This window comes from Spea bombifrons, chromosome 1 (genome assembly GCF_027358695.1).
Source record: "Spea bombifrons isolate aSpeBom1 chromosome 1, aSpeBom1.2.pri, whole genome shotgun sequence".
In the NCBI taxonomy this organism is placed as follows: Eukaryota; Metazoa; Chordata; class Amphibia; order Anura; family Pelobatidae; genus Spea; species Spea bombifrons.
The window spans coordinates 33,692,819-33,705,828 of record NC_071087.1 but is presented as its reverse complement, the minus strand read 5'-3'; the positions used below and the strand labels follow the sequence as shown (position 1 = coordinate 33,705,828).

At 36.8% G+C, this 13,010-nt stretch overlaps 1 protein-coding gene across 2 annotated transcripts; it reads right to left on the bottom strand.

The window, feature by feature from the left end:
• Positions 1–1,127: 1,127 nt before the first annotated feature.
• On the bottom strand, positions 1,128–12,770 carry CTSO (cathepsin O). Of its 2 annotated transcripts, XM_053460376.1 has the most exons (8): positions 12,420–12,770; positions 10,662–10,776; positions 10,362–10,501; positions 9,500–9,667; positions 6,899–7,020; positions 3,576–3,739; positions 1,892–1,984; positions 1,128–1,339 (listed from the first exon to the last, which is right to left on the bottom strand). In XM_053460376.1, exons 1-8 carry the CDS (start codon positions 12,708–12,710, stop codon positions 1,305–1,307), a joined length of 1,128 nt encoding a protein of 375 aa, XP_053316351.1. In that variant the 5' UTR covers positions 12,711–12,770; the 3' UTR covers positions 1,128–1,304. The 2 variants fall into 2 exon arrangements, with proteins under 2 accessions (XP_053316351.1, XP_053316357.1); XM_053460382.1 differs by lacking the exons at positions 1,128–1,339; positions 1,892–1,984 and adding an exon at positions 3,142–3,380.
• Positions 12,771–13,010: the final 240 nt, after the last annotated feature.

The following is a 13,010-nucleotide window of genomic DNA, read 5'->3' as shown; positions in this document are numbered from 1 at the left end:
AGTTAAGCAACTTTGATTACTTTTGCGTCTTAGAACCGAAGGATTTTGTTGCACAACAGGAGGTTTGGACATCACAATTCTCCGTGTTTTATAACACAATAGCAGGGTCTGTGGATGACTCCCATATATTTCTAGATTGGAATGTAAAACAATATTTGCTTAAATGTGTTCTTTATTAATTTTATTCTAATGTTCTTTATTTGATTGCAGATTGATGGGCAGTTGCTTTCTCAGGTGTAAGTAAAAATCTGACACCTTATTTGCCAAAAGTACCAGCATGGGTAGGGAAATGACGTAGTAAACCATTAAGAGAAAACAAAAACTAAAAGAAAAAGGAAACATAAGAACACACCAAAAATTGCCCTAAGTGCAACACCTGTAGGGTCATGTCACTTTTAAACCGTATTTTAAACTATTTTTTTGCATAATATAATGTTTTAAGGTTGCTGCATATTAATCATTTGATTTTTTCTTAAAATATCTTATCACAAATAAGGTCGCTCAGCACTCCAGTAGTTTAGTGAGGTGTGTTTAGTGAGGTGTCAACAACAAGGGCAACATTTCGACCTTAAGGTCTTCATCGAGACCATAATGTCGAAACATTGCCCTTGTTGAATTAAACACACCTCACTAAACTACTGGAGTGCTGAGCGACTTTAATTGTGATATTTTGGGGTGCTGGTAGAGCCCAGTTCCAGCACCAGATCAAGTTTGTTATTATTAATCTTTTATTTATATAGCGCCAACAATTTACACAGCGCTTCTTACAACAGATATGTTCAAGGGAAATGACAAAACCAGAACGGACAAGCTACAACCAACCAATACACCACCATGCCATGGAAAACATATTACAAAGTGTTTTATTTACAACGTATAGCTGAACAATATCTAAACAATTGTGTTTTCAGGTCAAATTACTATAATAATATATATTAGCTGATATTTGAAATACTAATTTATTTAACATTCATACTTTGTCTCCTTGAAACAATTAGTCTACTGGATAGTGGTACAAGAAAATTTAAATAACATTTAGAATTAGCAGTCAAGCCTCTTTCTTCCCAATCAAATTTTATATATATATATATATATATATATATATATATATATATATATATATATATATATATAAAACAAATAATAAACTGATATATAAAAAATATAAAAAAATTTGGATTTTAGAGAATCACTCAAACCTCATTAACTTTTGCAATAAACACAATGTCAGATGAAAATGTCTGATGATTCTTCCTCTTGGGTACTCAAGCTGAATCTTGTATGATGGTTAGTTCATAATGTCATTACATCAGCGGAAAGGACACAAAATCGGCGATCCCTGTGAACAAAAGAATGCCAGCAGGAGAGTTTGTAGAGGAGTTGGGGGTTCAAATCATCAAATTCACCATACATTATGTAGGACCAACCCCGGTGATCTACTTTTGCTAGAAGAATGGATTGGCCCTACATAATTTGTTATTAAATCAGCAACTTTTTAAGTGGCATCTTAGTAACTGAACTATGCTTTATGCAGGGCCAGATCAGCTCTTGTTATAGAAGAAATTTGCCAGGGATGGCCCTTCATGATGCATAATGAATTCAGTGGATTCACACCACAATTATCCTATCAACTCCTGCTTTAGTAAATACACCTAAATATGGTAGAAGTAGAGGTGAATGGGGCTGCAGCCTGGTCATGAAGTAGGTGGCTTTGCACCTCCAGGTTTTTCAATGTGGGAGCAAAGAGATGTACCGCAGAAGCCTGTGTGGGGAACCTAAATTCATTACTACTTTTATCAAAATTCTGAGCCAGATTAGCAATTTACAATTTTATAAAGATGCTGATTGGTCTTATAATTAAATGGGATAGTAAAAGATGTGTGAAACTTACCACATATATTTTCACCCATTTTAATAAACACATATCCCTCAGCTCCCCATAATGTACCCCAAGAGTTTTGCACTATCCAGTAAGGAATGTCACCTGTAAAAATGAAATAAGCCAATAAATCAACCAAAATAAATGTTTGCAATTATGTTGCTTGTGCCATATTTAGTGATGCAATAATGTACTTTTCCTCCCTAATAGAGTGCCAGATGCCCCCCTTTGCCCAAAGCAAGTAAGTAGGGATATAAAAAAATAAATGTATAAATAAGTATATTTGGTTAGAGAAAAGGAAGGAAACATAATACAACTGGGAAAGGGGTAGGCATCCAATTACAGAGACAAGCATTTACACACATACAGTACATACTATGCACTCCGTCACACACAAATATATGCCATCCATCCTAAAACATAGTATATTTGTTATATATATATATGTTATATATATATTATATCTGTTTGTAACCCACGATGCATAACAATGGATAGGTAGGTACAGACAAGCAGTATGTATTGGAGGGTGCTGACAGAACAGGTATCACAGGACTGGTTTACAAGTGTGATAAAAGCATAACGCCAAATGCACCACAGCATGATACAGACTTCAGATAGTGGACCTTGTAACAGACAATACAGACTTCAAATAGGCGACCTTGTCACAAACTGAATAAGGACTTCAAACAGGAGACCTCGTAACAGACTGGATACAGACTTCAGATAATAGACCCATGGCTTGGAAAGTCCATGGACAGGACCCAGGGCACACAGCAGGAAGCCCTCTGGCAGGGCACAAGAAGACATAGTCAAGCAAGCCAGGTCAGTAACAAAAGATCTCAAACAGCAGGCCAAATCAGGACCCAAAGTGCAGAGTCGAACCCAGCTGGGTCACAACACATTTGATGCGAACAGGATGCGGGACCCAAACACAGAGTGAGAACAGAGCGGCACACACCACAATGCAAAGACCTCAACTGGAAGGCACAGCAGGTATTTAAGGGCATGGCTACACCCAGGTAATCAGGTTTAGCTGCCATAGTACTTAGTCCCAGGTTCTACACTCAGAAGGTTGGCCTCTAGAGGTTGCAAGGGATAAAACACATGATATAAAACAGACATGAAGGGTGGAATCATGACACATGCGTTCCCACACATGCAGACATACCATTACACACAAATATACATAAAGGAATACCTACAGAAGCTGCATACGGTGATGTCCTCGCTGCATTGAAATTGATAGTTACTAGTACACGCAGTGGATATCTGGCACCCCAAAACCAACCCTGAATGCTGTCCGCCCAAATTTGGGGAGTTTCTATACCAATGACGGAAAAACATATCTGCCAATAATTCTGTTATAATGTGATGACGTTCTCCCAGCTCGTCCCTCTAAATCCACTACTTACCCTAGCCTGTCTAGCAAGCACCAGAGCATGGAATGAGTGGCACTCTGTCTACTTCTGAACTCAACTCTACGAGGCACCCAGCACTCCTGAACAATAACGTAACAAGAAACATATAATATAGTTCTGTCTGCATGTTAGTGTAAAACTAAAATCATTTAAATACTGGGTAGAAACAGGGAGAGGGCCAGTGAGGCAAAAAAGCATGCTTCATTGCTCCTTGAAAACAAATTTGAGGCCCCTATGGCCCATTTTTATACACAGGTAATGTACTTCTTATTTACCTGTTTTATCATAACCAATCACGAGTACTGCATGATTTGGATGTCCACTGGAACAGTGGTGCTGTATTACACCGCCAAGGTAATCCTGCCAACTGACTGCATCGACTATTACAGCCAAAGGCCCAAAATTAATGAGGTTCTTCATCATTTCCTCTTCACAATAACTGAACAAAGAGAGAGATTTATTAGTTTAAAAAATGCAGAAATGAATTAACCACTTTTGTTTGAGATGGAAAATTGCACTATATAAGTAATTTAACATTATAAATAAAATAGAGTCATTAAATGTTATATCTTGTAGGCTAGTATCATGAATTATTATCTAGTTTAAGATAATAAACTTGTTTTTTTAAACCACTTCTTTTTTTTACACCACAGGTAAAAAGGGTAGCTTTTTACACTACAAGTAGGCTAGGTTTCCACTTGGGTTTTTGTCCTGCGTTTTTTTCTTGATGAAAAACGCCAAGAAAAACGCCAAGAAAACTGCCACTGCATTTACCTGCGTTTTGGCGTTTTTTTCTGGAGTTTTTTCTGGCGTTTTAGCCTTTCTGTGGAAATTGCTTTTTTTGACCTTAGGCAGTTTTTCCAGCCTTTACAAGTTAGAAGTTTCACCCAGCTAAAAGGGATTAGGATAAATGGCAAGTATCTGCCCTCTACTGATGTCATTTACTTGGTAGACCCTTTTGTCTCTTTTCTGTGGTTTGTAAGGCATGCTTTATTCCGAATGTCTGCTCCTCTGGGAAGATTGGCCCCAAATGATGGTGCAAATTGTTTGCTGTTGCTTTTGGCACGCAGGATCCAGTTGATGCGTTGGGTATGTTTGTTTGTAATGGCATGTTTGTTCCAAATGGTGTAAAATTCAATATGAACCAGTCTAGGACTTTGTTTTGTGTGAAACTGTTTGTTTTCAGCCTATTTCTCGTAGGACACACAGATACTGGGTCCATCCTCTGCATTGTAACTGTGGAAAAAACGCCATAAAAAACGCCAAGGCAATAAACCCACATGGCTTTTTCAGGCTAGGTTTCCACTTGGGTTTTTGTCCGGCGTTTTTTTCTTGATGAAAAACGCCAGGAAAACTGCCAAGAAAACTGCCGCTGCATTTACCTGCGTTTTGGCGTTTTTTCTGCAGTTTTTTCTGGCGTTTTAGCCTTTCTGTGGAAATTGCTTTTTTTGACCTTAGGCAGTTTTTCCAGCCTTTACAAGTTAGAAGTTTCACCCAGCTAAAAGGGATTAGGATAAATGGCAAGTATCTGCCCTCTCCTGATGTCATTTACTTGGTAGACCCTTTTGTCTCTTTTCTGTGGTTTGTAAGGCATGCTTTATTCCGAATGTCTGCTCCTCTGGGAAGATTGGCCCCAAATGATGGTGCAAATTGTTTGCTGTTGCTTTTGGCACGCAGGATCCGGTCGCGTATGTTTGTTTGTAATGGCATGTTTGTTCCAAATGGTGTAAAATTCAATATGAACCAGTCCAGGACTTTGTTTTGTGTGAAACTGTTTGTTTTCAGCCTATTTCTCGTAGGACACACAGATACTGGGTCCATCCTCTGCATTGTAACTGTGGAAAAAACGCCATAAAAAACGCCAAGGCAATAAACCCACATGGCTTTTTCATGGCGTTTTTTCTCTCCCATAGACTTCTATTGGAGAAAAAAAGCCAAGATTTCTTGCAAAAAACGCCAGAGTGTCAACATGCTGCAGTTTTGAAAAACTGCCACAGAGCCCAAAAAAGCAGAAAAACGCCAAAGAGGACTAAAAAAACGCCAAACAGAAAAACGCCAAGTGGAAATGGCATTTTGCGATTTCCTATTGAATTACAGCTAACATCTGGCTGCATGCGTTTTTCACAAAAAAACGCCAGGTGGCGCTATTGGCGTTTTTATAGGCGTTTTTAGCTAAAAAAACCCAAGTGGAAACCTAGCCTCATGGCGTTTTTTCTCTCCCATAGACTTCTATTGGAGAAAAACGCCAAGATTTCTTGCAAAAAACGCCAGAGTGTCAACATGCTGCGATTTTGAAAAACTGCCACAGAGCCCAAAAAAGCAGAAAAACGCCAAAGAGGACTGAAAAAACGCCAAACAGAAAAACGCCAAGTGGAAATGGCATTTTGCGATTTCCTATTGAAGAACAGCTAATATCTGGCTGCAGCCGTTTTTCACTAAAAAAACGCCAGGTGGCGCTATTGGCGTTTTTATGGGCGTTTTTAGCAAAAAAAAAACCAAGTGGAAATCTAGCCGTAAGGTGCTTTTCATATTGCAATGAGGTCATGCACTTTTACACTATATAACCCTGCAGGGTGACGTAACATGAGGTCACACGAGCCTGTACTATGAGTGGCACTGTTGTTGTTATACAAGGAGAGGAGCCATTAGTGATTATTTTGCGCGTGAGTTGAAGTGATTTAGTATTGTATGATTGTCTTGGGTACAGGTTATGAAATGAGCGTCTCCGTGATTGTGTCTGAAAAAAAAATATTGAATCACATAAGGCGATTGGTTAAACCAAGGAAATTTTCAGTAGGCCAGTGTTCAATTGCACATTACAATCACCATTTACTCCTTTCAGGTGTCAGATAAATCCTTTAGTGTGCCTCCACCTGCTGGATATATGCGGCTGCACAATATAAAACTGTAGGCAGCTGAAGTTTGCATCTCTGCATGTATTCAGCAGGCAGCCACTCTCCTGTGAAGCCCTTGAGGTGCCAAGGCCAGTTTCAATTCCCAAACCCTAAATCATATCCGGCACTAGTTTCGGGATGTTCTGGGCTTTTGGTGGCACAATCTCAATACAACTGTAAATGAGTTAAAAATAACAAATAAGGGAAAAACATATAATAGTTTGTTAAAAGTTGCTCAGAGCACTGGTGAATGCCAGGGGTATAATTTAACTCTAGAAACACCACTAGGGTCATGTGTAAAAAAGAGGGATTCTGGTGTTAAGTTTAGAAAGTGTGGTTATCAACACAGCAATAAATGGAATGGTACAGTCATCAAGGGCATTCTATTTGTTGTTATGACGATAAGACCAATTTTAAACTAATCCTCTCATTTCAAACTGGTATATTTGTAGTAATTTTTATAAGACATAAACTAATTCGCTGTAAAAGCTTTGCAACCAATTTCATAAAATACATTTAATGTACAATTTTACACTTGTGTGCAAACAAAAATGTAGTCATTTTATAGCATTTACAAAAAAGCCTATAAAGTACAGTTTACTATTAATTTTCTACACTATAGTCCACAGAATAAAATAGAATAACCATATCCCTAACCACACATTTACATTAATATAGTGCATATAATATATCAAAATATTTACCTGAAGTCATATGCTTCATATCCTTTTATTGAAACTCCAAATTCAGTGCAGGGAAAATAATGACAGAATCCATCTTTTGCCTTGAACGCATATTCTGATGCGTGCACTAGTTTTGTCTGGGTCTAAGGTAACACAGAACAAGCAACAAATGTTTTGGTTTTTGGAATCAGGAGTTTAGTGCATCTTCTATTTGAAGCTTGCAATAATAAAAAAATAAAAAAAATAAAAAAACTTTCTGTAGCCCGATCATTACTTTGGGGTTCATATCTCCTGAGGACCTAACTATTTCTCCTGAATTTTTACATCTATTTTTGTACATCATCTCTGACTTTCATGTAATAAACCCACTTACCAGGTAGCAGTAAACTCTATACCAATATGTAATCATAAAAAATATAGGGCTTCTTTGAATTCTATGCTTTTACATATAATGACATAACATATCATCTGTTCCTTAGCAGGTCTAAAAATGTGGTAAATACAACCTCAGATGAACAGCAACACATGACATGTCATGATTTATTCAACAAACATAAAGCCAAAATGAAGAAGCCATGTGTGAAAAAACTAAGTACACCCTTACTGCTTCCATAGGAATTAAGATGCTAAGTAGCGGACAGGTGCTGCTAATCAAACCCCCTTGATATATTGATCATCAGCAAGTGTGACAACCTCTATAAAAGCTGAAATTTTTGCAGTTTGGTTGTCTGGAGCATTCAGGTGTATGTTAACACAATTCCAAGGAGGAAAGACATCAATGATCTTAGAGAAACAATGTTTGCTGCCCATCATTCTGGGAAGGGTTATAAGGCCATTTCCAAACAATTTTAAAGCCATCATTCTACAGTGAGAAAGATTATTCAAAAGTGGAAAACATGAGTGGATGTCTCAGCAAATTCACCCCAAGGTGAGACCATGCAATGCTCAGAGAAATTACAAAAAAAACAAGAGTTACATCTCAGACTCTACAGGCCTCAGTTAGCATGTTAAATGTTACAGTTCATGACAGTACAGTTTACAAAAGACTGAACAAATATGTTTTTTTGGAAGGGTTGCCGCTCTAAAAAGAATATGGCATCACGGCTTAGGTTTGCAAAAATGCATTTGAACAAACCACAAGACTTCTGGAACAATGTCCTTTGGACAGACAAGACCAAAGTGGAGATTCTTGGCCATAATACACAGTGCCACGCTTGGCAAAAACCAAACACAGCATATCAGCACACACACCTCATACCAACTGTCAAGCACCGTGGTGGAGGGGCGATGACTTGGGTTTGTTTGGCAGCCACAGGACCTGGAAACCTTGCAAACATTGAGTCAACCATGAACTCTTCTGTATACCAATATATTCTAGAGCTAAAGCTTGGACAAAACTGGGTCATTCACCAGGACAATGACCCAAAGCACACCATCAAATCTACAACAGAATGGGTGGGAAAAAAAGTGTTGCAATGGTCCAGTCCAAGTCCAGACCACAACCCGACTGAAATGCTATGACAGAACCTTAAGAAAGCTAGGCATTAACAAATGCCGACAAACATCTATGAACGTGCGAGTCATACGGAAAACAATTACTTCAAGTTATTGCCGCTAAAGGTGATTCTACAAACTGTTGAATCATAATGTGTACTTCATTTTTCCATACATGGCTTCTCCATTTTGGCTTTACTTTTGTTGAATAAATCATGACACAGTGTAATATTCCATGTGTTGTTCATCTGAGGTTGTATTAACCTAATTTTTAGACCTACTAAGGAACAAATGATTGTACTGATATGTAAAACTATAGACGGTATACTTTCTTTTTCACATGACTGTATATTGCCTTCCAATGATGAAAGATTATTAATGATAATAATAATAATTATAATTGCAGATGTTTAGATTTTGTCATGACAAGCTACCATTTAAGATGTTTGACCTCATTATGCTATGGTTTGCGTGTCAATGATGATGATTTGTTTGTATATTTTTACACACATACTGTATATTTCAAATCAAGTTGAAAAGCAAGCCTAACGTGTTTATATAAAGGTTTAAGATTCTGGTATTTATTCGAAGTCCTTATGTCAATTGACCATCCATTTATGAAATTGTGAATCTCTTGCAGCAAATGATGTTAAATTTAAGGCCAAAGATATTATGTTAACAGTGTGAAATTGTTCTGAAAATCTATAAGACAGCCAGATATACATCCTTTATTTTTAGAAGTTTGTGGTAATGATGTTACACAATTACCAATTGTTTATATGCCATTTGTATGTATATGAGTATGCACAATTACAATTGGTATACCAACACAGAACTTGCTGAATGTGAAGAACACAAGCCTTACTGTATATATACTGTATATACTCTTAGGATAAAGATTCTTGGAATTCTTTATTATATTGATGATCATCACCTCTGCCTGAACCTCTTCCTCAAAATTCAGGGAATGTCCTTTCAAAGGAAAATGCCAGTAACCTGTACTTTGTTAAATTCCTTTGTCTAGTTTTCTAGCTTCTACAAATATACATACATTCGATCTTGTATATATACAATATATGCATGTGTATGTATACATTTATACGAATGAAATAGCAAAAGAAACACAACCTGGTTTAACCATTTTAAAGCACTGACAGTAGATCCACCGTTGCAGCCTCCGTCCATATAGGAACAGTCAATGACCTGCTGTACACTGAGTTCCAAAGGTTGATGTCCTTTGATTGCATAAGCAGATTCCACTGCCCCGACTACACTAAAGGCCCAACAGGCGCCACACTGAAACAAAAACCAATACAAAAATAAACTACAGTCATCCGACGGGATGGATTTCGGCATAGTTTTGTCATCTAAGCATACATAAACCAAAATGCTTGAGATCTTCTTTAAGATAAAGTCTACGTTAACAGATAAGGCTCAGAAAAATCAACTGATAAAAAGTAGCAGTTTGCCTTTAAACAGAAGAATGTGTTACAGCATGAGTTTAGGTCTCTGATTCTCTGCTGTCACCTGCTGTACAACTCTTGTTTCTAACATTTCAGATTTTATTTGATGGTCTTGGATAAATATATAAATATATCACATCATACTTAAAATGTATTACATTTGTTTCTATGTTTTGCTAATTATATAATTGCCAGCATTCTGACCATTGGATTGACTAAGTGCTGTGTAGTTTTTGTGTCACAAACTACACACATTTCTTACCTATTTTTCTATAATACAATAGTATTAATACATTTATATCAGACAGATTTTATACTACCATGATTTTATCTGGCCACCATGGTCCTGCTCTCTCATACTTGCTATGCGTTTCAGTGTTTCTCTCATCCAGCATAAAATATTAACTGAAGAACATATATCAAACAATTATCTTGAGGCTGATCAAATACTATTATATGAAATTGCAGGTACTTCAAAGCTGTAAAGCATTATTTTTTGTAAAAGTTGTATTACTTATGAAACTTACATTCATTTGATTCTTCACTCTCATAACAACATTTTTGTCTCTCCAGTCAAACCTCAATGGTAAGGAACCTTCTGATGTAGAAGACTTAATAGTCTTAACGTAAGTCTGATACCTCCTTGGGTAGCTTTTCAAATAAGTACCTAAATAGAAAGATAAAAAAGTTTCCTACTTAACCTAGAATTAATGCCAGTACTATTTAATAACAATTAATACTAATAGTTATTGGGAAACGTAACAGCCAGACAATAAATAATAAGCAAATATACCTGCATACAAAGGATATTTTATTATATAACTTACTAATGAACTCGTCAACTGGTAAGTCCGAAAACTGATTAATTCCATAATGTGCGTCCATGGACGTACTTGAAGAGTAAGCAAAACTGTTCAGATACTTGTGTCTTTCTAAGCTTTTCTGAAAGAAAAAGGAGCAAAAATGATTTTAGGCACATACATATGTTTAGTGAAGCACACATTTGTTTTATAATGAAATATAAAAGCTGCTATTTTCACTTATATTTGATAGATATATTTAGAACAGAATTTGCTGGCGAAGGTTAATTTTATTTTAAGCGGAACTGTTGCTGACACAGCATTTTGCACAAGTAAACACATTAAATTGTGCTTTTTGGTTAACCTCATGGGAGCTGGGATCTCTTTGTGGCAAAGCTAGTGTGATCTAGTCATTTCTGATTAAGCCAAATGTGAATTAGGAAAACACGGCCGCTTTCATGATATACATATAAGATCAGCTTTCAATAAATATTTATGGCTTTTTTTAATCAGCATTGCAAAGGTTTACTCAGTAAAGAGCAGTATAATGTAGGATTTAGCAAATGTGGAAGATCTGTTTTATGTCAAAACTTGAATGAAATGCTCATAATTAAAATGGAAACAGGGATTGGTTCTATTTTAGGGTATGTAACCTGTGACACTACAGTTAGTTATTGGATGCAACTCACATTGGAGATTATTTTGATAGAGTAGTTCCAGAACCAAGTTAAAAAAACGAATGATTACCACCACAACCAAGGACAATCTTTAAGCTTATTTGCAAGTGATGATGAAAAAAGCATCATCATTATATAAATATGAATTACCACTTTTGCTCTGGTGTAGTTCCCACCACCCATGTTCACCAGTGGATTGTTGAACAATTTCGGTGAGTTTGATAATTTGATTATGCTATACTACTAGTTTTTTTTTTTTACTTTTTGGTTTTCCCTTACAACCATTCTTATGATTTGTAAGTCTAATTGTGGCAAGCATATTCAATTGTCCTATGAATAAGTAAATGAGAAGATGTCTATAATTTGGCAAAAGCTCTTTGTAAGCTTGTTGCTGTGCATTCTTGCTTTCTGATGAATGTAATGATTTCTTTAATAAACTGCTTGTTTTGAAAATAATTCCAAGGATTCTCCAATCAATTTTATATATATTTCAGCAACTTATGTTCTTCTCTTGGTAGATCAAATCCGTTTTTACTGAACATGTGTAAGGAGGGTACAGTATAGTTGTACTCATATTCAATATATACAATAGTCAAATCCTTATTGATCCCATCACACATGTCAGTGTTGTGGATTTAAATGATAAAACCTTAACACGTCAGGCTTCAGACAGCATAACTTTCAACTTTAAGTCTATAAAGTAAATCTAAATAAATAAATAAATAAATAATTTCCCCTAATGGGTCATTCATGTGTAACACGTTCAGTCAGAACTCATACACGAGTTTAACAATGATGGATAGTTATATATCGCCCCCGTGTGGTTACTTCACTAACTGCAAAAAGCTATAACATACTATAACATGGTTCCAGAAGCCAAGTAAACAACATGTGGCTTCCTCACTGGAGAGTCCCATTGATACTTTTATCCTAGCTGCATTTAACTGGAACAATTACTATGTATAGGTTATGCGATAAATTAAGATTAGTACTCATTTCCATTCCAAACACTTGTTTTTGTGTTGTAATTCTCAAACAACCAAAAGAAAACCAGAGATCGCCAGAAAACATCAAGACAAGAATGTTGTAAAAACTTTAGGTCAGCTACCAAGTATAGTTGGTATTTCTCCTGAAATATCTGGCTCCCAGGTTGGTATTTCCTGTGGTATTTCTTGATGAACCAGAAGAAGTTGTTGTCCTCTTCTATGTGGGTGTTGTTGGCATAGTGGAGTAGCTGTCCATCTGTGCTACTTGCATGGAGTGCACGGTGCCTGCAAGAACTACTGGAGCTGCCACTGCACGGACTGAGACGGGACTGCTCATCAGGCACAGGGTCGGCTATCGCTATAGGAAAACACAGTAGTGGAAAGCACCAAACCATGCAACAGAAAGCTGGCATGTTAGCAGCTTCGTGGTGAGTACATGGTTAACCTGCTCCTGCAGCACACACAGGGAAACGGCATATGAGGAAGTGGATGGGGATGACAGCTGGAGATACCGCGAGATTCGGGGATTCGGGCATTCGGGTTTCACTTTCATGTCTCGTGGGAATATACTGTCAGGTATAATATTATTATTACACCATACTGTCAGATTATTGTACAGAAGGAAAGCTCAATGATTCAGGTGCCTCTAATATCATCAAGAAAACACTGAATGCTTAATTACAATATTGTGACTATTCAATATTATTGTAACA

Excerpts from the sequence above, each read along its gene's own strand:
- CTSO (XM_053460376.1), bottom strand. The coding sequence starts at position 12,710 with ATGCCAGCTTTCTGTTGCATGGTTTGGTGCTTTCCACTACTGTGTTTT. Across the intron at positions 10,777-12,419 it reads AGAAATACCAACTATACTTG|AAAAGCTTAGAAAGACACAA; the intron begins GTAGCTGACCTA and ends TTTTTCTTTCAG. Across the intron at positions 10,502-10,661 it reads ACCAGTTGACGAGTTCATTA|GTACTTATTTGAAAAGCTAC; the intron begins GTAAGTTATATA and ends CTTTCTATTTAG.